Source organism: Ictidomys tridecemlineatus, chromosome 12, assembly GCF_052094955.1.
Source record: "Ictidomys tridecemlineatus isolate mIctTri1 chromosome 12, mIctTri1.hap1, whole genome shotgun sequence".
In the NCBI taxonomy this organism is placed as follows: domain Eukaryota; kingdom Metazoa; phylum Chordata; class Mammalia; order Rodentia; family Sciuridae; genus Ictidomys; species Ictidomys tridecemlineatus.
This window is the reverse complement of record NC_135488.1, coordinates 119,641,827-119,667,240: the sequence shown is the minus strand read 5'-3', so window position 1 is coordinate 119,667,240 and position 25,414 is coordinate 119,641,827. Positions and strand designations below refer to the sequence as shown.

Genomic DNA, 25,414 nt, shown 5'->3' with positions numbered 1-25,414 from the left:
GCCAAGGTCATGGCTGTCTAGTCTGGGCTTTGATCTGTGGATCAATGACCACTGACGACAGATTCGGTTTTGATAAAACGCACTGAAAATGACATTTTCCCTGACCCCTGATGATATGCTCCATGCCAGAAAAGGAAAGACAACAGCAGGGGAGCCAGAGCTTCTGCTCCTCACCACCCCAAACTTCCTCCGGGGAAAAGCCAAACCAGCTTGATCAGTAGCTGAACAGTCATGGCAAGGGGCAGAGGGAACACCAGGCCAGCAGGAAGGAGGCGCGTCCTGGCACGAGGAGAAACACTCCCTGGAAGGTCACTTTGTCAAGTCGGGGAGACCTTGAGGGCATCACAGGAAGGACGAGGGAGGAGCTGCGGGGGCCTGGCAGCTGCTCCTTCCTCTGGAGTCCCCGCGGTCGGTCTCCAGGGGAAACCACAGGCTCCAAGCACAGATGGAGACCCGCAGGCGTAAAGCCAGTCGCCGCCCACAGCCTGCCTCTGGGCCCGGCTCCTGAACGATTGTTGCATGAATGTTAATGAGTGGGAACCCTTCATGTGGATGTCTTGGGCATAAACAGAAACTCCCGAAGAACCCAGCAGGAACGTTGAGGAAAACCCAGGGCGCAACCTCGGGCCTGGGGCTGGCGCGGCTGAGGTGGGGCTGGCGCCCCGTGAACTGTTCAAACACACGGGTGCTCTCCTGCGGTGGCCGTTCTGCAGTCTCCCAAAGTTCAAGATGGGGAGAAATGGAGACCTGCTCATGCCACACACAAGATACTCAACATCAGATTTGCCATGTCACGAAAAGAAGGCTTGCTGCCTCTGAGGGAGAGCCATTTTACCTAAGGCCCGCTCTCCTCTTCCTGCTCGTGTTGCGGGACAGAACCACCCGCGACTGGGGCACTCCTGGGCAGTTGCTGAGGACCCACCTCTTTCTTCATCCAGCTTCACTGTCACCTGCACAACGAGCTGTAGCCCCAAGTATCATCTCGAGGTAGAAAGAAAGAGCCGGGCTCCCCTGCACACGGTGGGCCTTTTATTGGAACTGAAGGCGTCATTACATAGTGCAAATGTTTCTTTGGTAAGGTACTGAATACAGTGAACATGAAAAGGCATTGGCTGTTGGTGACAGAACAGGAAACAAATATATACACTAGGCTTCAGGCCACAGCACGGCCCTCACCTGCTGCCAGGACGATCCTCAGGTCACCAGGACCGAGCGCCAGCTGGGGACCCCAGAGGCACGTCAGTTGGAGTTACAGAGACTGACAGCCCTAGACCCTGGCCCAAGCCACGCGCTGCACCGCAGCTCCTCTGTGTGCAGCAGCAGAGCCTCCAGTGCAGGTCACGGCCACTCTGCCACCTGAGCCACTAGCCAGAGGATTTAGGCAAACTCGTGAGCTTCCTCGTTCACGGAACTGCTTTAAGATTCGATTGCTAAATTTGATTTAATATTTCAGAAGAAACGCTGTGGCCTGAGAAATACAAACCAGCCTGAATTTATTCTTTAGCAATGTGAGGATAAGAGTCCAATACCCACATGTGTACACAGACCATAGTCCACTGCCAACACCCCGCAGTCTGTGCAGCAGGCCTCAGCGACCCCTGGGAGGACACCAGGCTAGCCATCCATCACACCAACCTCCCCAGGCTGCAAGGGCCCCTCCTGTGCCAGAGGCTGCCAGAAGCCCAGTCTTCCCTGTGCCCACAATGGTCTCCCTGCATGCTCCAGGCTGACTCCTGCCACCTGACTCTAGACCTGGGTCCTCCGGGTCCCCTCCCAGCCAGCCTCAGGCAGGAAGAGACTCAGAAATGTGTAGAAGGGAATCAGCAAGCTAGAATGTTCCTCAGAACCCAGATCACTCCGTCTTTAGACTAAGATGGAAGGTTTTGGTCAATTAAAAAGAGACCATGAGGTATGACAGTTGCTTTTCACTAAATTCTAAAAACAAAAGTTAAAAAATAAAAATAAAACAAAAAAATACTTTTGTATAATGACGTTTCTGCCATGTCTACACCTAAGAAATGGGCAGGCTTTTTTTTTTTTTAATACGAAACATCATGCAGTTAAAAAACACAAGGTACAGGGACTCATTTTTTAAAGGTTCACGTGATGTGGCGTCAGAGTCCCCACGCTGGACTCCGGTTGTCACTGCCCTGCAGAGGACCTGGAGAGTAGGCCTTGCTCGCGGTCAGCAGAGGAGCTGGCAGGCACACCAAGGCCGCAGGCCACTGGCCAGTGCATGGGCCTCCAGGAGGCTCCAGGAGGCAGAGGGAAGGTTCCCACTCCGGCTCCAGGAGGAAGAGCCCGTCGGTAGGGTGGCCTGGTGACGTCCCTCCGTGGGAGGAGGAGCAGTCGCTGACACACAGCTGCTTCGCTTCATGGTTAGATACTGAGGAGCTGAGAAAGGACCAAGAGGGTGGGGCAGACAGCAGGCAGGGAGCGGGAGCCCGAGTGACCCGACCGGGTCCCCAGAGCGCTCTCCTGAAGATGCCGTTTTGTTTCGTGCCAAACGTGGTTTTCTTTTTTAGTGTGGTCTGATGCAGCCCAGGCTTCGAGAGCCTCCTGCCTCCTCTCTGTGAGGCCCCCGACTGCCGGCAACACCTGTCTGCCAGTGCCTGGCCCCAGAGCAGGCGCAGCAGGCGATCAGAGGCCTGCCTAACGGAAAAGAAGTGGTGTTATCAGGCAGAATCAACTTAGGAGCCTGAAGAGTTAACTGTGCGATTTAATAGTAGCACCAGATTTTCACTTGAAAGAATTAAATAAAACCTGAGACGTCTAACAGAGTGGGTCCCCTTCCTGCCTGCCGCTTCCTCCACAGAGCGGGTCTGGGGCGCCTGGACTGCTGTGTGAGGCCCAGCCCAGGCCCGACACACCGGAGTGCAGGGGCTCCCTCTGGCCTGCACTCCTGGTGGACTCTGTTCCTGCCAGAGCTGCACAGACCCACCCGGGAGCCTGCAGGAGCTAGGGCTTCTCCTCCGGGCCTTTCTCTACGCAGACTGGACAACAGGCTCCTTCCGTTTCCACGGGCTCCGGGCAGGTGGCAGGAGGGCAGGATTCCACGAAGCAGGTGACCTGCCCGTCCTGGGGGAGGGGGAGATGGGCACAGTGTCATTTCAAGAACTGACCCGGACCTGGGGCCGTCACTCCGTATCCACGTCCCCACCCCTTGGCCTGCAGAGGCCTTCCCTCTCCTGTGACTAGAAAAGGGGCCCTTCTTGGCAGGCTTCCCAGCTACAGACCCAAGGTAAGGTGACTGCCACTGGGATCGTGGGTGACTCACCCTCCTCCTACCCGATTCCTCCAGGACAATGGGTCAGAGAACACCAGGAGGCCACCTAGGCCTGCTCTCCCTGTTTGCTGCCCAAAGGAGACAGGCCCAGGTGCCCGGGTGCCTCCCCACATCCCCGACAAAGGCACAGCCTCATCTGCAGCGGCACCCGAGGCGCCTGGGGGTCCTCATGCTCACAGCCCGACAGCCCCAGTCTGGGCTGCAGTTGGCTGCTGCTGCTCCTGGTACCCACGCCCCTGCCCACCTTCTCCCAAAGCCAGCTCGAGCCCCATTTCCCGTGTTGCTGGTGCCCCAGGCCAGCACTGGACAGAGCGAACGGGCAGGTGATTATCAGGGACTCTCGGGGGAAGGAGCCCAGCGGCTGGGTTTTCAGGTTTCCAGGGTGGACACGTTAGTGCCACAGCTGGCAGAAGGTGGAGCTGGAGCGCCCAGTGCCCACTGCTTGTCCTGCCCTGAGCCTGGCTGCACACTGCCCAGGTCTGGGCACCAGCACTGCCTGGTAGGCACAGCGACAGCTGGCACCGAGAGGTGGGCCCCTGGTGCTCCCGGGGAAAGGCAAGGACCTGGGAGGCGCTGGACTGGCCCTGACGTGTGGCGTGGCGGGCGCTCTGTACTCACTTTGCACCCACAGACGGTGCAGGGGTCGGGTCTCCACGTGGCGCTGTTGACACGGGGCTCTCCACTGGCATCCACACACTCTGTGGTGCTGAGCCGGGACTCCAGCCTGTTGATCTGCAGCGGGGCACAGAGCGTCCCGTCGCCTCTGAGCAAGCCTCCCCCATGAGGTGACACCTGACACTGTTCACACACAAAACCCTGAAGCACTGCTGGGAGCCTCAGTGGCACTGACCAGACAGGCTCCCGATGGCCTGTAGCCTCTCTGAAGCCACAGGAGCTCAACAGAACAGACAGGAGGGGACTTGGAAGCGAGGGCGCTTTCCTCCCATGACTGCCCGCAATCCAGGGCAGAGCGCACTACACGCAGTGTTCCCAGGAGCGGTGGCCGGCCAGCCTGGGGATTAGGCCACCTGGCTTCCCATGGGTGGGCTGCTGCTGTGCCCTGGACACATGGTGTCCACAGTCAAGGTGTGGGTCAGTGAGGCAGGATGTGGGGGAGGCTGCAGGAGCCCAGGACCCTCCGAGGGCCAGCTTCCCACACCCGGGCCTTTGTGCAGAAGGCCCCTCTAGAAGCAGGGAGAAGCCAAGGTCCCGCCACTGTCTGCCGCCATGCACTCCGTGACAGGGATGCTGTGCTCACGGAATGCTTCCCCCTCGGGGTGCCCTGTCCCTTGCAGCTGAGCCTGATCTCAGTGGTGCTGAGGTCCGGCATAGAGAGAGCACACTCACCACACGCCTTCCTGTTCTGGGAACAAATATCTGTGAACCCTGCCCAGCTGCAGCGGCAGCTGCCCTCACAGTAGGCCACACAGCTGTGCGCAGAGGAGACCGCCAACCTGTTGCCTGTGTGTGTCCACAGGGGCGGCTTCTTGCCAACCACAACAGGGGTCTCGGCCTGTCAGAGCACACCCTTACCTCTGCACGGGCCAGGCTGCCCCAGGGTTGAGTGACCGCAGGCCTGTCTACCCTGCCAGGACCCTAGGCACGTGCGGCTGATCCCGAGTTAACTCAGAACTGGGCCTGTGTGGGTCTCAACGGAGACACGCGTGCGGGCACTGAGCTCAGCACCACGACAAGGCCAGGCCTGAGCCACAGCTGCCTGGAAATCCCCACAGGACCCAGCAGCCAGCAGGGTGTCGCCCGAGTCCCGGCTGCAGCCGTCCCTCTCCAAGCAGCTGAATGGAGTCCAGGTCTGCCTCCTCCCCAGCGGGCCCTTGGGGCTTCCGGAGACTTCGCACCAGCTGTGTTCTCAGCAAAGTCACCTGGCGGGTGGCCCCACGCCCATGACACTCACTACCCACTGCCAGCTGTCCCTGATCCTCTGGGAAACCCGGGGAGACGAGCAGGGCCCACAGCAGCAAGCCTTGGACTGGAGTGGTGCCCAGCAGGGTGCTCGCCCTCAGGCCTCCTGATGGGAGGAGGCAGGCGGCTGCGGTGGAGGGCTCAGCCCGCCTCACCTGCTTCCTGAGCTCTGTGATGGTCCTCTGCATTTCCAGGACAAACTCTCGGAAGTCGCTGGTCACCGGTGCTCCCGGGCGCTCCCGGGCGGCTGAGGTGGTGTTGCCCTGTGGTTCGCTGGGTTTCAGCGCACTACGGGAGGAGGAGCACAGACTCACCCACCGGTTCAGATCCTGGCTCCTGAGTCCCTTGAGCACAAGGCCCAGCGTAGCCCCCAGGGCTCCCCCACCTCCCTCCCGTGACAGCCTGAAAAGGCGCGGGCTGGCAGGGAGACCGCGGCCGGTCACCAGGACACAGGGAAGCTGATGTGCCCCTGTCAGTGAACCAAGAGACCAGCACCTTCGCATCTTCCGGGGCCGCATTCCCCGGCGGGGATTGTCCTCCCTGTAGCTGAAGTCCAGAGACCGCCTGCCTCGGAAGTGGTAGGAAAACGCGTTGAACTGTCCCCTGGTCCTACAGTCTAAAGAGAAACCAGAAAAGGGCACGCTGCAGACAGTGAGGACCTACTGTGCATCTCATCAAACGGGAACCCCCTTTGTGGGGCAGTCAATGAACCAGTTGTGGTGCCTGGGGCCAGGAAGGGATTGTGGATCTGACCTCTGAGGTCCCTAGGCATCCAAAAGGTGGGAGTGGGCCCCACTCAGCACCCGCGATGCCACCAGGCCACCCTGCTGTCTGACCAGTCCCCCACAGCTCACACAGAGAGGCCAGGGGCTGACTCCAGAGGCTGCTGGCGTGGGGGCCCCTCCTGTGGCCCGGTGGCCTGGTGCACCTGACAACCTCCCCCACCCGTCCTACGGAGGTGGGCCCACCTCTGCTCCGCCCAAGGGAGCCCCAGACACCTTCTCTGAGGCTTTTCTCCTGGGCCCAGGTGGAGTGAGATGCTCTGGGCATGGGACCCTGGGGCTTCCCACATCGTCCGACACGGCGGGCAGGGTTTCTGGGGTTGGTGACTCTGCCTCACCGAGGACCAGAAAGAAGGTCAAGGCCACTATGGCCCTTTCCTGATTTGACAGCCTCAGGGGACCACTGCGGCAGGAAGGTACAAGACCGAGGCCCACGAGGACAATACCGAGGCCCTGTGGTGGGCTCTCCAGTTCCCGTCCTAGGTGGTATTCGCCGGCTGGCTAGATCGTCATCTGGAGAGTGCTCTTCAAGGATCACAGCCCATTTCTGTCCCACGACACCGCTGAGGAGGACCCCTTAGCTCGGCACTGTGTCCCAGCACCTAAGCACTGAGCTTCTGGCCCAGGCCCAGAATGCCGACCGGCCCACGGCACACTGCCTGCCAATCACCCCACAGCATGACTCAGATAAATGCATCGGACCACCCAGCAGGGCCCCTCACAGCCCTGGCCCCTCCGGGGACCCCAGCACTCTGACACAGGACAGGATGAGCCTGACTGGCGGTCCCCTCCCTGGCAGACGAGCCCCCAGTGGGGACTAGAGAAGGCAGGGTCACTCCCAATCCCAGGCACCACAGCGTGGGTGCACAAGGGAGGTGTCTGTAGCCCATGAGGTCCCCAGGGAGCAGGCTGTCTGGGGACGGGCCCCCACCCCTGCCAGGAGAGCCCTTGGGCTGCCTGGTGTGCAGGGCGGGTCTGGGCCACGCTGCTCAGGCCCTGGGCTCTGCCCTGGCTCAGGAGGCAGGAGCTGCCCGGCTGGTTGGCCCCAGTGGGGCTGGGGGAGCAATGTGAGTGGACACAGGGAAGCCGATGTGCTCCTGTCAGTGAGCTGGACTACGCAGGGCCCAGGACAGTGTAGGCAGAGGGCCTGAGCCCAGAACCAGAATCCACCCTACTGGGCACAGTCCTCTGCCCAGGCCCTGGGGGCTGTGAAGTTGGAGTTGCTCATCTCCCCCCTCGGGCAGCGTGCTCACAGACCCTTGGTTTGGTCAGACACCAACAGAACCCCTTAGGGAGACCCACGTCCCCAGCCAGCAGACTGATTCCGTGTGTCTCCTGATGCCGTGCACCAAGCCCAGCGAAGGGCCCAACCCTGAGGAAATATCAGCTGAGCTGCCAGGAGGCGACTGCTACGCGACAGAGGAGTGAGGACAGGCGCCGAGACTCGATTCCTGTTTAGACGATGCCACAGGACGTGCAGGTGAGAGGTAAATCATGGCCCTGAACAGAATCTGGAGCCCAGATGTAAAGCAGCACAGAGGACATCACTGGACATTACTGAAGAGATGGCAAAATCTGAGCGAACTCCATAAGCCGCTCACGAAAACGTCCCAATTCTGACAATACACACTTACGCTACTTAGAAGCAAAGCAGTGCAATGCCTACACTATCCTGGGCTAATACAGAAAAACATCCACATTGCGCACACACACACACAGTGACAGAGGGGCACTGTAGGGCAAGATGTTAACAACTGGTGAAGCGAGGTGCAGTGTGCAGTTCCTAATCGTGTCCCAATGCTCACTGCAACAATTCCAAACGATTTCAGAATGCTTAGCGCAAATGAGGGTGTGGGCGTGCACTTGCAGGTGTGTATGTGAGCATGTGTGAATGCATAGGCCTCTGTGTGTGAGTGTCCGTGCATCTGTGTTCATGTGTACATCTATTTTTCCCTAAGACTCATCAATCCCACAAATAAGTCATAATTGCTACCCTGGTCAAGAGCATCAGTCACCCACCTCCCAGGAGCTGTTTCTTAGGATTCCCAGGGGCACAGGGGGCAGCCTCGGGGGGGCTGACAGGACGTGGCCACAGCTTAGGAAGTGTGCTGGTCAGGCGCCTTCTTTGAAAGTTGAGCCAACATAAATAGAAGCTGATATTTTGGCCTGTCGAACTTCAACTCTTTCTTTTTCTTTTCCTGCTATATTTTGGATATAGCTTTTGGGTTAAAATAAAAACAGATAACCTTACAAAGCATTTTTAAGCTGTGGTGGCCCAGGGCCAAGCCCACTGTTTCAGGGGAAAGTACCGGAACCCAGTGTGGGCAAGTAGCTCCCGAGGTGGTGGCTGCTCTGCAGAGAGCGCCCACAGGACCCGGGAGCACCAGCCCAGGGGGCGTGTCTCCAGTGGAGAGCAGGCGCCTGGCTCTGTTCCAGCTCAGGCAGCCAGAGGGCCTGCTGGAGTTATCAGATCGCAGAGTCCCTGCATCTGAGATAAGAAGAGCTGGCTTTTCCCATGGCTTTCAATGGAACCACTTTCTGCCAACAGAATGGATCTCTCTGCTGTGCTCCAGCAGAAGCGTTCACGCCCGATGCACAAGGAGGACACGACAGAAACAGGTAAAGGCCCCAGAAGTGAGGAGGCAGATGCCGTGACCCAGAAAACTCGGGGCCCAGCAAGCAGTGTCCATGCACGTGAAGGTCCCACCACACACGCAGGCACGTGTGCACTGATGTACATGTGGAGACAGGAAATCAGGTCACACACTTCCCTCCCAGAGACTGAGACCCGCCGAGGACCATCCAACACCTGCTGTACCTGCGTCCAGGCAGCAGGAGGAGGGGTCGCCAGTGTCTGAACTCTGTGCTCCTCCTGAGCCCACCTGCTGTGCAGGCTGGACCATCCAACACCTGCTGCACCTGCGTCCAGGCAGCAGGAGGAGGGGTCGCCAGTGTCTGAACTCTGTGCTCCTCCTGAGCCCACCTGCTGTGCAGGCTGGACCATCCAACACCTGCTGCACCTGCGTCCAGGCAGCAGGAGGGGGGGTGGCCAGCTTCTGAACTCTGTGCTCCTCCTGAGCCCACCTGCTGTGCAGGCTCCACGAGGGCAGCCTGGCCAGCATGAGGGGCAGCCCCACTCTTTTAGGGTGCGGGTGCCAGGCTGCCTCCACGTGCCCTTCTCCACCTGCTCCGAGGCTGGACTTCGCTCAGGGGCGCTTGTGTTCAGACACTCACCAGGCTCTACAGGGAGACCAGCCAGGCCTGAGGAGCACTGTGCCTGCACTCCTCCCAGTGCTGTGGTCACTGTGGACACTGGGCCCACGGATCCCCTGGCCACTGTGACAGGCAGGGCGAGGCAGTGTGGGGGGTGGCGTGGGGTCCGTCCTGGGCACATTTCCCAGCGCCAGGCAGGGACCCTCACTGGCGTGCTGCAGTCTGCGTCTGCACAGACGACCTCCAGCTGTTATTGCACCCTGTGCCCTGTTCCTCAGGTCTGCCGGGAGATTGTGCTGCCTGGCAGCAGCCGCCCAATCTCCTGTGGCCATGTCTCCTGATGGCACCGAGGCCAGGAGGAGCGGCTGCCCAGACCTGCCGCGTGGGCACAGCCCTCGGGGTGTGTGAGGTGAGAGCTCCTAGGGAGCGTCTCGGGACATGTGGGCCAGTGGGCTACCCCACCCGTGCCCATACCCCCCCACACTGTCGGGCTGCCCTTGGCCGGACACTGGAAACGCAGGAGTGGGGCGGGCAGCGTGGGCCCCCACGCACCTTCGCAGCAGTCCTGCCACACCCGCAGGTCCACGCGGGGGATGTCCTCGCAGCTGCCATAGCCATGTGGGAACTCAGCCACCCGGAACACGTCCCCTGGCACACGGGTGATGTTGTCTGAGTTGTCGCAGAGGATCCTGGCCAGGGACGTCTGCTTGAGCTGCGTCAGCTGGGCGGGGGAGAACACCCCGGGGTTTTCATACCACAACCTGCAGGGGCAGAGACGCGAGGTCAGAAGCAGGAAGGGACGCCCGGGACCCAGGAGTGGGCTGAGCTGTCTCTCCAGCAGCAGGGAGCTGGCCAAGAGCCGCAGCTGCTCAGGCTTCTCCCCAAACAAAGCGGACGAAGAACCCCGAACACTGGAGGCTGCCTGCCAGCTGCCGGGGCAGCAACACGGGGTCAGGCCACTTACAAAACAAGGATATCTGCAAGCCGTCTGCAGAGTTACTAAGGAACAGGGAGGGTGGGCCGCCTCCCAGGCATCCAAGTACACTAAGGACGCCAGCCTAAGTCGCAGAGAGGGCCAGCCAGAAGCTCAGCTGCTCTGAGGTCCACAGGGGCAGAACTGCATGGGTGCACCCACAGGCTTCCAGGAGCTGAATCCTGCCCCTCAGGCTGGGGACTCAGGGCACCTGGCCAGGTGTGGCTAGCCTAAGGAGGTCCACCAGGGTGTGGCTTTTCCTTCTCAGCCAGGGTGGGTCTCTGTGTCTCTGGTGGTCACGGCAGGCTCTGCAGGGCATCTGCGCTCACCTGTCCCCATCCCGCAGGCGCCGGAACTGAGTGCTGAGCAGGCACATCAGAGTGGGCCCCAGGCGGCTGCCAGGAACCAGGTCCTCCACCATGAGGGCCGGGAACAGGTCGATGTTGAGGGTGGAGCCGTACAGTCTGCAACAGAGAGGCAGGTCCCTTACCTAACAGGGCTGCACGCGGCAGGAAACACAGCAGATGCAAACGTCCTCCTCTTTTCTTTCACTACTTTACATTATTCATAACTATACTTCACAAACAAATTCACCTTGATTTCTTTAAAACATAGATCCATTATACTGTGAAGGCTTTTTCCTACTTTGTATTTTGTGGGTGTAAAATGTACAGGCCCCAACTTATCTATCAAAGATTTGAAAAACCCAAGAAAGCAAATTGAACCACACACCCCGCTGCTCTGCAGGGAAAACCCACCATCCACTATGCCTGCCGGGCCTCTGTCCATGGATGTATGGACAAGGACCAGAATGTAGCCACAGCCACAGCTTTAACAGACTGGAACTGCATTCTGCCATACATTGGAAATATATCTGCCATAATGAAATGTTTTCTAACAAAGATGCCAAAGGACTAGGAGGAAGCCGAAGTGTCAGATTACGAACTTCTTTACCAAATTCTTCCAATTCCTCAGAAATACTGGCTTACGAACGAACACTGATGACTTCCTCAGGTCGCTCACGTCCCAGGTTTCACGGTCTCCAAAGGCTGTGCTGGTCAACAGGAGCCATGTTTCCAGGCTCACTGGAGTCCTAAAGGTCTGGGATCCCACTGCCCTCCCCACAGCGCACACAGGAGGCACATGTAGCCAGGGCCTCTGCCTCTGGTCAGCAGCAGGCACACCAGTGGCCTCCTCCGTGGGCACAAGCACGCTCTGCTCCAGCCCCAGCTCCCAGGGGCCTGCAGGACACAGCTGCGCTCTCTGTTCCACATCCAGGCACCCTGGAGGTCCAGTACCTCGGTGGGAAGCTGCTGGTCTGTGCTGGACAGGGCACCCATTGGACTGCAGGGGCCAGCCGCCTGCAGACTTCCCCAGAGGACTGGCTCCCTCCTGGTCTGTCTTCTTCCATCCCCTCTGTGCCCAGGGACTTCCCATGGGCTGCCCGAGTGCTCAGAGGTGTGCCAAGCCTGACAGCTTCCTGTGCCCAGGTGAAGGCCTATCTGTGGCCCATGTCCCCAAGACCGCTGCTGCTCAGAGAGGGCACTTGGTGGGGACTCCTGGCAAGTGGAGGGGCTGCAGGAAAGCCAGATCCACCTGCCTGAGTTGCTCAGCACAGCCTCAGTTCTGGAACTTTCTAGGGTAATTGGCCCTTCAGTCCAGCCACACCCTGGCTAGAAGCACAACTGGGTCAACTCACTGGGAGCTTGTCCTGGCTCAGCAAAGCTCACCTCCTGAGCAGGCTGGGCAGCTGGGCAGCGAAGACCTGCGGGCTCCGCCCTCGCGCCCCCTACACTGGGTGGCCAATGGCGCTCTCCTCTCACCCCCGTGCGGTGCCACACACACACAGCAGCAGCACAGCCCGTGGCCAGTCACACTGGTGCCCACACAGGAGCCAGGGCAGCGGCTTCCCAGAGCTCACCTTCGCAGCTTCTCGCGGATCTCAGGGTTCTTGATCTCGTTCTTCAGGTCCTCAAAGGTGTGGGCGGCGGACAGGTTGCAGTAGACCCTGTAGTCATGGTAGGGCGGGATGCCGTGGTCCCGGCCACGCTGGATGTTGATGGCAGCCAGGTCGAGGGCCACTGTGTGCGCCATGGAGAAGAGCCGCTCTGTGAGCTCCGTGTTCAGCAGCTGAGAGGGCACACGCATCTTCCCTGCCACCCCGAAGAGACCCCTGAGCAGTGGATCGATGCCCCCCTCGTTCACGATCCGGAAGGGTGAGAAGAAGGCCTTGTGGAGGGGGATGTGGCCCTGCGCGATGGGCTGGAAGTTCTCGTCCAGCCTCTGGAGCACGGGATTGATGAGCGTGTGGCCAAACCTGAAGGCGGCGGTGGCGAAAGCATTGAAGATACCAGCGTTGACGTTGGGGTCGTAGCCCCGGTACTCGCCCAGCATCTTCATGCCCACCTCCCCCAGGACTTTGGGCAGCCAGTGCTGGTAGGTGATGTGCTGGATCTCTGCCCCCACGATCTTGCGGGTCTCATGGTAGATGGTGTCCCCGTCCCAGTGCGGGTTCAGCTTCAGCAACTCTGTGGCGATGCGGTTGTGCTCACGGAACCACAGCGTGTGCATGCTGGTCAGGCCCAGCTGCTCGTTGGCGCGGTGGTCCCCAGCCAGGAAGCAGGGGATAGGGCTCTCATTCTCATCCCTCATGCACTCGGTGGGGGGTCCGGTGGCGAAGGGCAGCAGGGGCTTCCCGGAGCGCTGCACGATGCCCTGCCGCAGCAGGCCGCGGTGGCTGGCCAGGTCCCGGATGCTGCGGGCCTCGTGGTCCGAGCTGCCGTACACATTGGACGCGTCGATGTAGGAGGTGAGCTGGTTGATCTGCTCCCGGGGGTACACGGAGTTCATGAGCAGGGACGTCATGCCGCTGCCGCACACGGGGCTGGAGCGCACAAAGAACATGCAGCGGGCACCGCTGCGCACGCGGGGGTCATTGGGTGGGATCATGACGGAGAAGCAGGGGGGGTCGTTGCTGCACACGGAGCTGCAGTGCTGCCCGTCGGAGAAGCGGGCCTGGCTCAGGGCCACCACCGTGGAGTCCAGGTCGTGGTCCAGGAACTGGCCCCACTGCATCAGCATGTGCGTGAACTGCTCGTCCGCCGTGACCGCCTCCGTGCCGATCAGCGTGGTGGACACCAGGCGGGGCATGGGGAGCACGTGCCCGTTGTAGAGCCGCTGGGGGTTGACGCCGCGGGGCGTGTTGAAGCCGTTCTCGTACACGGCGGTCAGCAGGCGCTCGAAGGCCGTGAGCGAGGCGCCCCACATGGGGTGCTGCAGGTTGTTGCAGGTGCCGTCGTGGGTCCGGTACTTCTGGTGGAAGCACATGTCGGAGCAGTTGTTCACACGCCGGTGGGCGGTGCAGCCTGACAAGTTGGCGATGAGGCTCAGGTACTGCGGGGACACCAGGTCGTTGTAGTGATAACCTGCAACACAGGCAGTGCTTACCTCCTGAGGGGGCGTGGGCCTCTCGCAGCCCCCTCTGGCCTTTGGGTAGAGCTCCGCCCAGTGCCCCTGCGGTTCCTGGTCATGAAGCCCTCACGGGCCTGGGGCCTCCATGCCAGCTCCACTGTGGTGACGCTGACAGAGCGGGGCCACCTGCACCTTCCCATTTTCTCTCTTCTCCCATGTGGCCCAGCTTGCAGCTACTTGGGGAGAACAGGCAAGAAGTACACCCCAAGACCACTGAACACCGCTGACTCCTGCTCACTGGCAGGCCACTCCCCAGGCCCGTCACTGCACAACCGAAGGCCATCGACTGCCACCCACACCCCTAGGACACGCCCTCCTCACCACTGCTCCAGTGTGACCCAGAGGCAGATCCTCGATGCTTGCCTCAGTTCCGAGAGCCTCCTCTTGGCGAGCCCTAGCACAGATGGCCCTCCATCTGGTCTAGGCGCTGGCTCCAGAGGGTCCCTGGGCCCCTCAGAGACCTTCAGCCCACCTCCCAGCTGCAGGAGTGCAGACTTGCCCACCAGGCAAGTGACGCAGGGGACGGCTCTTCCTAAGCGAGGGCCCCAGTCTTCCCTCAGACTCTGCTCACTCAGAGCTCATGTTCCCAAACTGCCCGAACACTCGCAAGGCTTCCTCAACGCTCCTCTCCCCGGAGCGTGCCTGGGATCTGCCAGAAAGCCGGCACAAGGCACGCACGTGTTCTCACAGATCATGCCAGCACGGGCATGCTGACACCCTCACGTGTGAGCACACTGAACCACACATGTGAACTTTACATGTGCACACATGCACAAACATCCCTCCACACTGGCACCATTGTGTGAGCACATTCGTGTGCACATCTATATACACACAGGCACACTTGGATACACGGGCTCACAGGCCTGCTCACACACGCACACATGCACATAACCAGACACTGACACAGACATGCGCTTGTTCCCATGGACACACATCCAGACACTGCGCAGAATACACACTCTTGCTCACATGCTCGCATACACATATTCTGACACACTGACACAGACATGCATTCTTTTTATTTTGAACCTTGGACTAAACCCAGTGGCACTTAACCATTGAGCCACATCCCCAGCCCTTTTTACTTTTAGTATGTTTTTAGTTGTCAATGGACCTTTCTTCTATTTATTTATTTATATGTGGGGCTGAGAACCAAACCCAGTGCCTCACACATGCCAGGCAAGCGCTCTGCCACTGAGCCACAAGCCCAGCCCCAGCCCTTTTTGTTTTTTGAGTCAGGGTCTTACTAAGTTGCTGAGGCTGGCCTTGAACTTGTGATCTTCCTGCATTAGTCTCCTGAGCTGCTGAGATGATAGTGTGGCCACTGGGTCTGGGAAGGCATGTACTCGTGCTTACACGTGGGCATGTGCACATATTCAGAGAGGGCACAGGATATACACTGTTGCTCACACACATGCAAGAGACACGGATACAGGCATGCACTCTTGCTCACACTGTGCACACATGCACATATCCAGACACAGGGAGACAGGATTCACACACTTGCTGAGTACTGAGCCAAGACTCCACGTTTCCAGCTCTGCTGCAGTGTCCACACGGCCTTAGAGGAAAGGAGACTGCTAGTGTCTGTAGGAAATGGCACCCAGAACACATAGCAGGTGGCGTGAAGGAACCTGGGGAGGCTTCCTGGGCCAGGGAGGGGAGGAGCTCTCAGAAACCCCGGAGCTCAGGGAGAGCAGAGGGGATGCAGCCTACCTGCCTCCCTGCCCCTCCACAGTGTACATCTCCCGCAGAGAAGAACCAAGCCTGGCTGCTTTCACAGCTACAGCCAGGGAGTCTAGAAAACCCTCAGTCTTGAACCTCAGAAGCACCAAAAAACCAAAGAGCCAAGAAGGAAAGTCTTCCTTCCACACGTCTCTGCTGCAGCGTGGGCCTCGGGCTTGCCTGGAGCATGCTCACCTTTTCCCTGGCACTGGCCACGGGCAGAGGTCCTGGCAGCCCCAGCAGACAGCAGTAGAGATCCCCGCTTGGCTTCTCAGGGCTGGGCTGCCTGCGCCCCCGCCCCCTGCCAGGCACCACAGCATGGAGGACCATCCCGTTTCTCTGCTGGAAAACCTGGTGGCTCTGAGCCCCTTCCTGGCAGGCGACAGCCTCCCCACCCCTTCTGCACCGTCACCTCTGCTCCGGCCACACTGACTTGCCCACGTCCTGCCTCGCAGCCTGGGCCCCTGCTGTCCCCTCATCCCAGGAGGCCTCTCCTCTTTTGGGTCCCCCATCAAGTACCATCTTCGCTCTGGAGTGGGCCTGCCCCCAGCAGGGCTGCCTGCCGCCGCTGCCCGGGCAGCTCCCCGGTGCTGGTCTCCTGGCTTAGCACCTGTGCTTATCAGGAGTGCTGGGCCACGGTGAGGACAGCTCCAGCTGCCACTCAGAGGAAAGGCCAGTGTGGTGGGGCCGTGGGGGTGCTGGGATTTGTGCCTTCCCAGCCCTTTCCCTAACTAGCACGGAGACAGACGGAACTGGCAGGGAGCTGAGCAGATCTGAACAGGGCAGATGTGCAGCTGGCATCCCCAGGGGCTGGTTGTGCAGGGCCACGGGGCATTCCAGGCTCGGGGTGAGAAAGGCAGCCGGCAGCCAGCGGTGACGTCTGGCAACCCTCTCCTTGTGCTCCCCGAGAACGACAGGCCATGAACAGAGGAGCCACACCTGAGCCTGGGGGGGGCTGGGGTGCCCAAGAACACACGGCCTCTGCCACACCCACCCCGAGCTGTGCCCAGCAGCAGAGGTGCCCAGACCCTGGTGGAAGGAGACATGCAGCTGCAGTCCCACCTGGAACACCAGGCTGTTCCCTCTTCCCAGGCCTCCAGCAGGGAGGCTGGACGCCCCCAGGACAGGGAGGCAGGGGCTGCCGTCCACCTGTCATCAGGCAGTGCCTAGAAGCTTCAGCTCTGGGACAGGACAGGATGAGGACCGCCCGTCGTCACCCAGCTCCAGAGAGAGGTGCCTGCAGACCTACCCCACGCCTCTTTCCTCTCACACGTTCACGGGCAGCCATGTTAAGCCCCAAGTCACCTTCTGCCATGATCGCTAAAAGGCCTGTGGAAAATGGCCTGGAGACGCAGAAACCCCAGGAAGCCGCTCTGACGCGGCCTGGGACCGCTGCTCCCCGTCCCTCCTTCTGTGTGCAGGTGAGCAACAGGGCAGGACGGAGGTCTGCGGGGACTGTCGGCGCCACCAGCAGGACAGACTCACACTCTGTCCTGCACCAGGGCCACGGTGGGCAGGGCAGAGGGCAGTTCACACTCGGCACCCCCAGCCGCTGCCTGGGCTGGCTCTTCAGACGCTGGGAATCTGCAAACACCCCACACGGCACAGCACCCACGCACGGACCCGCTGGAGCCTCCACCCAAGGGTCATCATGCTCCCAGGGAGGACCCGGTACAGACAGCCTGGACAGGCCTTTACAGCCTGGTCAGCCCCCCTCAGGCCCAAAGCAGAGCCCCAGCTCCGACACTGTGTGCCCGTCGCCAGCCTGGGGTGGAAGGTGCCGAAGCCCTCAGGGCTCACGTGGGGTGTGGGGACGCTGGGCAGCGAGGGGACGTGGTACTGACTCGTTCCGTTCAGGTCGACCATCAGGCCATGCTGCACGTGCTCCTGGATGAGCTGCAGGGTCCGCTCGAAGATCTCTCCCGCTCGGGCTTGTCCCACTGTGTAGGGGTCCCTCGGGTACCGGAACAGGGCCAGCAGGTCATTTGGAGAACGAGGCCGGCTGACAGGAGTTGGGAGAGAGGTGCCATGAAACACGGTCTGGAGTCAAAACCCGCCAGAGTCCAAACGTGCTGGAGCTATTACGTATCTAGTGCTACGCTGGACAACAGGAGGCACCGTACCTGACTCATCCGAAGAGGAAGGCAAGAGAACAAGGACAGACAGACAAGAGCCAAGAGACACTAAAAACAAACCGTTAATCAGGCATCAGAGAGGGCACAGAGCATTCCAACCCAGGTGCCGAGAGCAGCCAGCTCTGCCAGCAGAGCAGGCGCGGGCCACCTCGTCCAGGCCACTGAGCCTCACGGAAACCGTCTGGCTGCGCCTGAGCGTCACATTCTATTAGGAAAGGACACGTCCCTGTGTCTCCTAACACCCCAGTCAGAGCCCGAGCCCTTCGTGACGGTGACCCTCCAAGTTTCTCTGGGGACCAGACGGGGCAGAGCTCTGTGCGGGGCCGTGGGCTCTCCGCCCGCACCCAGCAGGGGGACCCGAGGCCAGCAGCGCCCGCCCCGTACCTGTCAAACAAGTGTGTCCGCGTGGAGTTGATGGCCCTGTCCACAGTCGCAATCGCTTCCACAATGGAGGTGGCAACAAAGGGGTCCCCGTTTCGGCTGATGTCGGGAACTGGGAAGCACAAAGTCACACGTTGCCAGGAAGCCACCCCGTGACTCACCAGACCCACCCAGACGCCTGGTCACTGGGACGTCACCCCTTCCAGCCCACCCAGAGCTCAAGCCGGGGACGGCTGGCTCCACCAGAGGCTGCCCCCCAGGACAGCGGCAGCTGAGGACGCCACGTCCCGGGGCCCGAGGGGCGTGACCCCAAGAGCCTCAGGAGGCATCTGGAGGCCCCAGGGGCCAGCTCTGGGGCCTGCGGCCAAGCCCAGCCCCTGGCCTCCTTGAAGGCTGGCCTCCACCACCCACGCCTCAGCCACAGCCCTGCCACCAGCCCACCTCCACGGGGTGCTTCCCTGCTCAGGCACCCAGCGTGGCGCACGGCGCACAACCACTCAGCGCACCACACCACAACACCACACGCCACACCACGCCACCACATCACACCACGCCACCACACCATACCATGCCATACCACGCCACCACACACCACACCATACCACGCCACCACACACCACACCACACCACGCCACCACACACCACACCATACCACGCCACCACACACCACACCATACCACACACCACACACCACACCACACCACGCCACCACACACCACACCACACCACGCCACCACACACCACACCACACCACGCCACCACACACCACACCACACCACACACCACACACCACACCACACCACGCCACCACACACCACACCACACCACGCCACCACACACCACACCACACCACGCCACCACACACCACACCATACCACACACCACACACCACACCATACCACGCCACCATACACCACACCATACCACGCCACCACACGTCACACCACGCCACCACATCACACCACACATCACCATACCACGACACCACACACCACCACACACCACACCACCACACCACCACACACCACATAACACACACCACACCACACCACGCCACCATATCACACCACCACACACCACGCCACCACACACCACACACCACACCATACCACGCCACCATATACCACACCATACCACACCACCACACCACCACACACCACATACCACACACCACACCACACCACACCACGCCACCATATCACACCACCATACACCACACCATACCACGTTACCACACACCACACCATACCACGCCACCATACACCACACCATACCACGCCACCACATCACACCACCACACACCACACCATACCACGCCACCACACACCACACCATACCACGCCACCACACACCACACCATACCACGCCACCATACACCACACCATACCACGCCACCACATCACACCATACCACACCACCATACACGTCACACCACGCCATCACATCACACCACACATCACCATACCACGCCACCACACACCACCACACACCACACCATACCACGTCACCACACACCACACCATACCACGTCACCACACACCACACCATACCACGCCACCACATCACACCATACCACACCACCATACACGTCACACCACGCCACCACATCACACCACACATCACCATACCACGCCACCACACACCACCACACACCACACTACCACACACCACATACCACACCACACCACACCACCATATCACACCACACAACACCACACACCACACCACACCACCACATCACACCATACAACACCATACCACACTACCACACACCATACCACACCACACCACATACCACACATATACTACATCACCACACACCACACACCATACACATACTACACCACAACACACCACTCCACACCACCACACATCACCATACCACACTACCACACACCACACACCACACACATACTACACAACACACCACACCACCACATACCACATACCACACACCACACATATACTACACCACCACACACCACACCACCACGTCACACCACACATCACCACACCACGCCACCACACACCACACCATACCACACCACACGGCACACACAACAACAGTGTACACACACCACATAACACATACATACCACACCACATGGCACATGCAGCAGTGTACACACACCACCACCACACACCACACCACGTGGCACATGCAGCACACAGCACACACACACAACACAGCACACACTACACATGGCACATGCAGCAGTGTACACATACCACACAGCACACACCACAGTGCACACATACAACACACCACAGACACCAGTGTACACACAGCTGTGTACAAATGCCACACACAGCACACCATACACAAACACCACACCACACACAGCACAGTGTACACACACAAACACAACACACCACACAGAGCACACCTTATACCCACAATCCACAGCCACACAGCACACACACACCATACTCCACAAAGCACACTGTACACACAGCACACTGCACACACCACACTACGCACCACACACAGCACAACCACACACGCGCTTAGCCCTCTACTCAGCTGCTGTGAGCGGAGCTGGCCAGGACCGCACCTGGTTCCCGCCAGGCTGCCTCAGTGGCCAGGTGGCCGCAGCTGCGTCCCCCTGGGGGCGGGCAGGCCCGAGGGCCAGGCCGCCTGACCCACCGCAGAGACCGGGGTCCCCCGCCAGCTGCCGAGGCGCACTCCTCCGCCCCGACCCCCCTGCTCCTCGGGCGCAGCCCCTGCTCCCATCTCTGCGGGAGCGGCCTCCTGGAGCCGCTTGGGTCTCCGTGCCAGCTTCCCCTGGTCACTCGGGGATCTTTCCACCAGTTGTCCTCCCCACCTTACTGGCTGCTGGCCACCCGAGGTGTGGGCCCGTCCCAGGTGACCTCACAGTCCAGGACCTACCTTCTCCTGTTCCTGCCATCAGCCTTCATCTCTCCCCGGCTCCAGACCCGTCCATCCCAAGGGCCTGCTGCAGGCCATGGCTCACCGTTCAAATGACCCCTGACCCTCCTCTTCCCAAACTGGCCTCCTTTACTGAGAATGGCACCAAAGGGCTCTGGCTGGCCCTGCGGTCACCCCCACTCCCGAGTGCACTGCTGGCCTGAGACGGCTCTGGGCAGCATCCCAGGACCTGGCCGTGCATCTCCATGACTACCAGCACCCGTGAGGTGAGGCTGTCATGGGACTCGGGACCATACTCCTGTGCCAATGGACAAGCCTTGCCCACGGCACAGTGGCCCTGAGAGAGGACGCTCACAGCTCTGCCCACGGGCACGTCCCAGTGGCTTCCCACATGCCCAGAGTGGAGGCCACACTGCAGCAGGGTGGCCATGAGGCCCAGGGACTAGCCCTGCTCAGAGCCTCCCATGCCCCAGCCTCCATTCACGGTGACCTGGCACCTGCTGCTGCTGCCCTCGCAACTGGGCAAAACTGACCCCTCATCCACCCCGAGCACAGCGGCGCAGGCACCAGGCAAGTGACCAGCTGTGCTCACAGCTCAGAAGCCGCTGAGTCTGGGATTCAAGTGGCTCCGGAGAACCCGCCTGGCCAAGCCTTCAGGGGCACACCCTGAACAGTGCCATTCACCTGGGGGGACAGGGCAGGCCTGGGCACTGTGCTTCTGGCTGGCATAGCAGGACACACCCCACGCTCCTGGGCACACCCCAAGCTCCCGGGCACCCCGTACCGTTCACACTGAGCACCATGCCCACCGAGGCATATCCAATCGTGTTCCGGGCCACACATTCGTAGCGACCCACATCTGCGGTTCCCACGTCGTTGATGGTCAAAAATCCTTCAGGGCTGATGTGAAATTTCCCACTTTCTGTTACCTGAACCCCATCCTGGAGCAAAACAATGAAAACAGTCTCAGCCAAAAGCTGAGAAACCAGGGGATTTTCCTGAGTGGGGAGGGGTGGCTGGGACTGCGGGACAGCGGCCAGGCTGTGCGCAGAGCGGCCCGGGGACTCTCCAGGACTCTCACACCTCTCGCAGCGGCAGAGCCTGGTACAAAGGAGGCTTCACCACAAGGGACACTCGGGGTACTCCCCTGGGCTACGCGCTACGGCGGGGAGGGCCGGAGAGATGAGCCCCGGGGACTGTGCCTGAGGCAGGGTGTTTGGGACCCAGGACAACTTGGAGACAGAAAAGACAAGTCACACGTCGGGTCCAGGTGTGCCTGGAGAAGGCCACAGGCTGAAGGAGCTGGAGGGGGCCAGGACATCATTGGCCTGAGAACTGTGCCCTCAGGGGAGCCTGGCATGGCCACCTGTCCCCCAGGGGCACTTCCTGCCCACACTGAGTTCAATTAGCATTTTTGTATGGGATGGAGCAGTGACAGCCAAATAAAAATCAATTGATCAATCAAATCATGAGCTCTGTCTTTACTGTCCATGAGGCTGCAGACCTGCAGAGGGGGCTGGAGGGAGAGGGAGGACCGCCGCGTGCTCCCGCTCCGACCAGGAAGGGTATCCCTGAGAAGCCTGCCACACAAGCCTTTTCCTGCTGCAGGACGTCTGTAGAAGGTGGCAGCCACCTGCACCCTTCCGCCCACAGAGGAGCCAGGTGGGGTGGCTTCAGCTCCTACCTTGTTCCAGGTGATGGCCGGCTGTGGCTCGCCCTGGGAGCTGCACGGGAGCTGCACGTTGGTGCCCACCTCCACCGTCAAGTCGCTGGGAATGCTGGTGAACACTGGGGTGACTAGAAGGAAGCACGGACGGCAGAAAGCTTTCAGAGGAGCAGAAACCCCACCTCAGTCACGCCGACCCAGGGGCTGTGGGTGACCAACCTCCCGGCCTCCCGGTGGCAACCAGGAAGAGCAAGGGGACCAGAGGGACAAGAGGTCGTCTGCCTCCACCCTCCATCTCGCTGCTTCCACCCTGGGCCCCAAGAGCAGCCGCACAGGTGGACAGCAACTTGGTCCTCTGCAATAGCCCCCGGACTCCCCAGGCCCAGGTGCCCAGAGTGCCCTGACCCACACCAGGGGCAGGACAGACTGCTGGGCTGCAGAGATCCCAATGCCAGGTCCAACCCCTCACCCCGCCCGCAGCGCCTACCTCGGGGCTGCACGGTCAGGTGCACCACCACCTTCTGGGAGCCGATGATGTTGACGGCCTGGCACTCATACTGGCCCTGGTCGTGCAGGGCCACCCCCGAGATCCTCAGTGTGCCTGAGGACAGCACCAGGTGCCGCCTGTCCACAGAGAGCTGGCTGCCTGCAAAGGGGAGCGTCAGTCACACGGCAGGGAGGGGCTGGGTGAGGCAGGAGGTGGGCCGCGGGGCATAAGGACTTTCTCTCTGGAAATGGCAGCCTGGCAGGAGCTGGGCTTCACCTGGGCCAGGAGGTGGCTGCTCCCAGCAGGGGGTGAGCAAGTCATCCTCCACCCAGCGGACGCCCCAATGCCCAGGTGGGGGGCCACGCACACTGTGGGCTCAGCTCAGGGAGGGATCAAACACAGCCCTGCGCCTGGCCACTCCCAGCAAGGGGGCTAAGAAGAACTCACGATGGGGGAGACGGGGGTCAGGACGCGCGGTGACTCAGGGGCTGCAGGGATTGACCCTAAGTGTGTCTGAGAAGAGAGGACAGGTCAGGAGCTGGGGCTGGAGCCCTTCGGAAGCCCAGGCTCCCCCAAGCAGGGCCTGGCACATTCCTTGGTGGAGAAGCCTCTGCAGATCCCAGGGGCAGCTGCCTGAGGACGGGAATTGTCGTTCTTCAGTAGCCCTGAACTGGGTCCCTTGGTGGGACAAGTGGACATGGTAGCCCTCTGTTCCAGCCAGGGTGGCTGGGACGGTGTCTGGAGGGAGGCCCCTGGGCTGAGGACAGAAGGCTGTCAGTCTGGGTGTTTCCCCAGCAGCCTGCACGCCCGCAGCCCCATCCTGCTGGGCTGTGCCTCTTCCAAATGTGGCTGGGGGGACCCAAGAGTCACACTGTTGGCAGCCAGACACCAACACCCGGCAACTCTGGGCGTCAGAGTCAGCCTGAGGCCGTGTGCTTTGGCATGTGCCACGAGGCACCCAGAGAGCTGCACCCCTCATGCTGAGATGGGAGGCTTCTGATGAAAGGCAAGATGCACAGATGCAGGAGGCAGGCGCCCAAGTCCCTTCGCAAGGACAAAGCCTCGTGGCCTTCTGGCCACCTGTGCTGTGGACCCATGGGCACCTTGCCCTCTCCCAGCACCTGTCCCGTGGGGCATGGCCTCTGCTCGCCCTGTCTGGGAGATGCCAGGTTTGCAAGAGCTGGTTTCTCATGTCCTGAAGCTGTGGGCCCCGCCGGCCCGGGCTGGTGTCTTACCTCCCTTGGTCCACGCGATGACTGGCTGCGGGTTGCCTGTTGCCTCACACTGGAAATCAACCGTTTGACCCTCAATGACCACTCTGTCCTCAGGAGTCACAGTGAACTGCGGAAGAGCTTCAGAAGGAAGAACATTTAAATGGGCATTGAAGGAGAGCACCGGACAAAAACGCTGCACCAGGAAGTGCCCAGGGCTGCAACAGGACACACCGTGGTGCACTGTCCACCTGCAGGTGTGAAAGGGGGAGGCACTGGAGGAAGACCCAGGCAGCAAAGCAGAAGGAACCCAGAAGGAGGGTGTATCCTCAGCATCAGAGAGGTCTGCACTACAGCTCTGTGCAACAGCAGAGGCAGCTACAATGTGTCCAGAGAGGGAGGACAGGGTAGCTCAGCCTTGAGACAGACCAGCAAAAAGACACTGGTTCCTTCATCTAAATTACTGTTTGCAAATGTTAAAACCCCACCTGGTGCAGCTGGGTGCATTTTGTCACCGCTGCTGATGACAGCAAGCTACCGGCAGGGTGGGAGCCCACCTCACAGAGGGGACAAGCTCAAGGAAGGAAAAGCCACAACGATGACCTTGGGCCCAGGGAAACAGAGTCGCAGCTTGTCGGGGGCAGGACCAGCTGAAGGAAGAGGCGTGGGCCAGGGAACGGGTCATCCACAGTGTGTTCTTGGGCATTGTTCAGGGCTTCCTGACGGACACCCGACTTGGCATGTCACCTAAGTTCTTACTCAGTTTAGGATCGACTAAGGGGCCTGGAAATGCACTGCCATGATCTTAAAGCTGCCTACTCGCCAGGTCCTGCGCTTAGATGCTGACCTCAGGGCAGGACTGAAAGCTGCCTGAAAGGTACAGGACTGATGGCCACCAGAGGACACAGGCATTCATGTCCCCCAGTGCTCAGGGCTGTGCACACCACAGCCCACAGGCAAAGCCCCGTGCTGAGGAGAACCAGCAATCCTTGGTCACGACAGTCAGTCGAGTGGGTGGGTGAGTGAGTGAATGTTGTGGGCAAAAACAGACAGAGGGGCTGAAGGTATCCTGTTCAACGACAGCTGAAAACTAAATATTTAAAAAAAGTATGTTGACACCCAATTCAAGTCAAATTGTGGTCTATGTGTATTAAGAATTGTAATGCAAAAAAGCCCAAAAGGCATAAATTGGCGTGAACAGACTTTATATATGGAGATATGAAAAACTCCGCCCTATATGTGTAATAAGAATTGTGATGTTTTCCACTGCT

General features: G+C 60.2%; 1 protein-coding gene across 3 annotated transcripts in view; it reads right to left on the bottom strand.

Moving 5' to 3' along the window:
* Positions 1 to 1,007: 1,007 nt before the first annotated feature.
* The window catches only part of Pxdn (peroxidasin), an 81,245-nt gene continuing 56,838 nt past the window's right edge, over positions 1,008 to 25,414 (bottom strand). For all 3 annotated transcript variants that reach the window (XM_005327328.4, XM_078029768.1, XM_040271172.2), the window contains 13 exons: positions 24,168 to 24,284; positions 22,933 to 23,091; positions 22,464 to 22,576; positions 21,564 to 21,720; positions 17,893 to 18,001; positions 17,218 to 17,375; positions 12,096 to 13,599; positions 10,504 to 10,638; positions 9,754 to 9,962; positions 5,702 to 5,822; positions 5,362 to 5,494; positions 3,905 to 4,018; positions 1,008 to 3,078 (listed from right to left, as the gene is read on the bottom strand). In XM_005327328.4, coding sequence (XP_005327385.3) covers positions 2,959 to 3,078; positions 3,905 to 4,018; positions 5,362 to 5,494; positions 5,702 to 5,822; positions 9,754 to 9,962; positions 10,504 to 10,638; positions 12,096 to 13,599; positions 17,218 to 17,375; positions 17,893 to 18,001; positions 21,564 to 21,720; positions 22,464 to 22,576; positions 22,933 to 23,091; positions 24,168 to 24,284 — 3,149 coding nt within the window. In that variant the 3' untranslated portion in view covers positions 1,008 to 2,958. The remainder of the gene's footprint in view (positions 3,079 to 3,904; positions 4,019 to 5,361; positions 5,495 to 5,701; positions 5,823 to 9,753; positions 9,963 to 10,503; positions 10,639 to 12,095; positions 13,600 to 17,217; positions 17,376 to 17,892; positions 18,002 to 21,563; positions 21,721 to 22,463; positions 22,577 to 22,932; positions 23,092 to 24,167; positions 24,285 to 25,414) is intronic.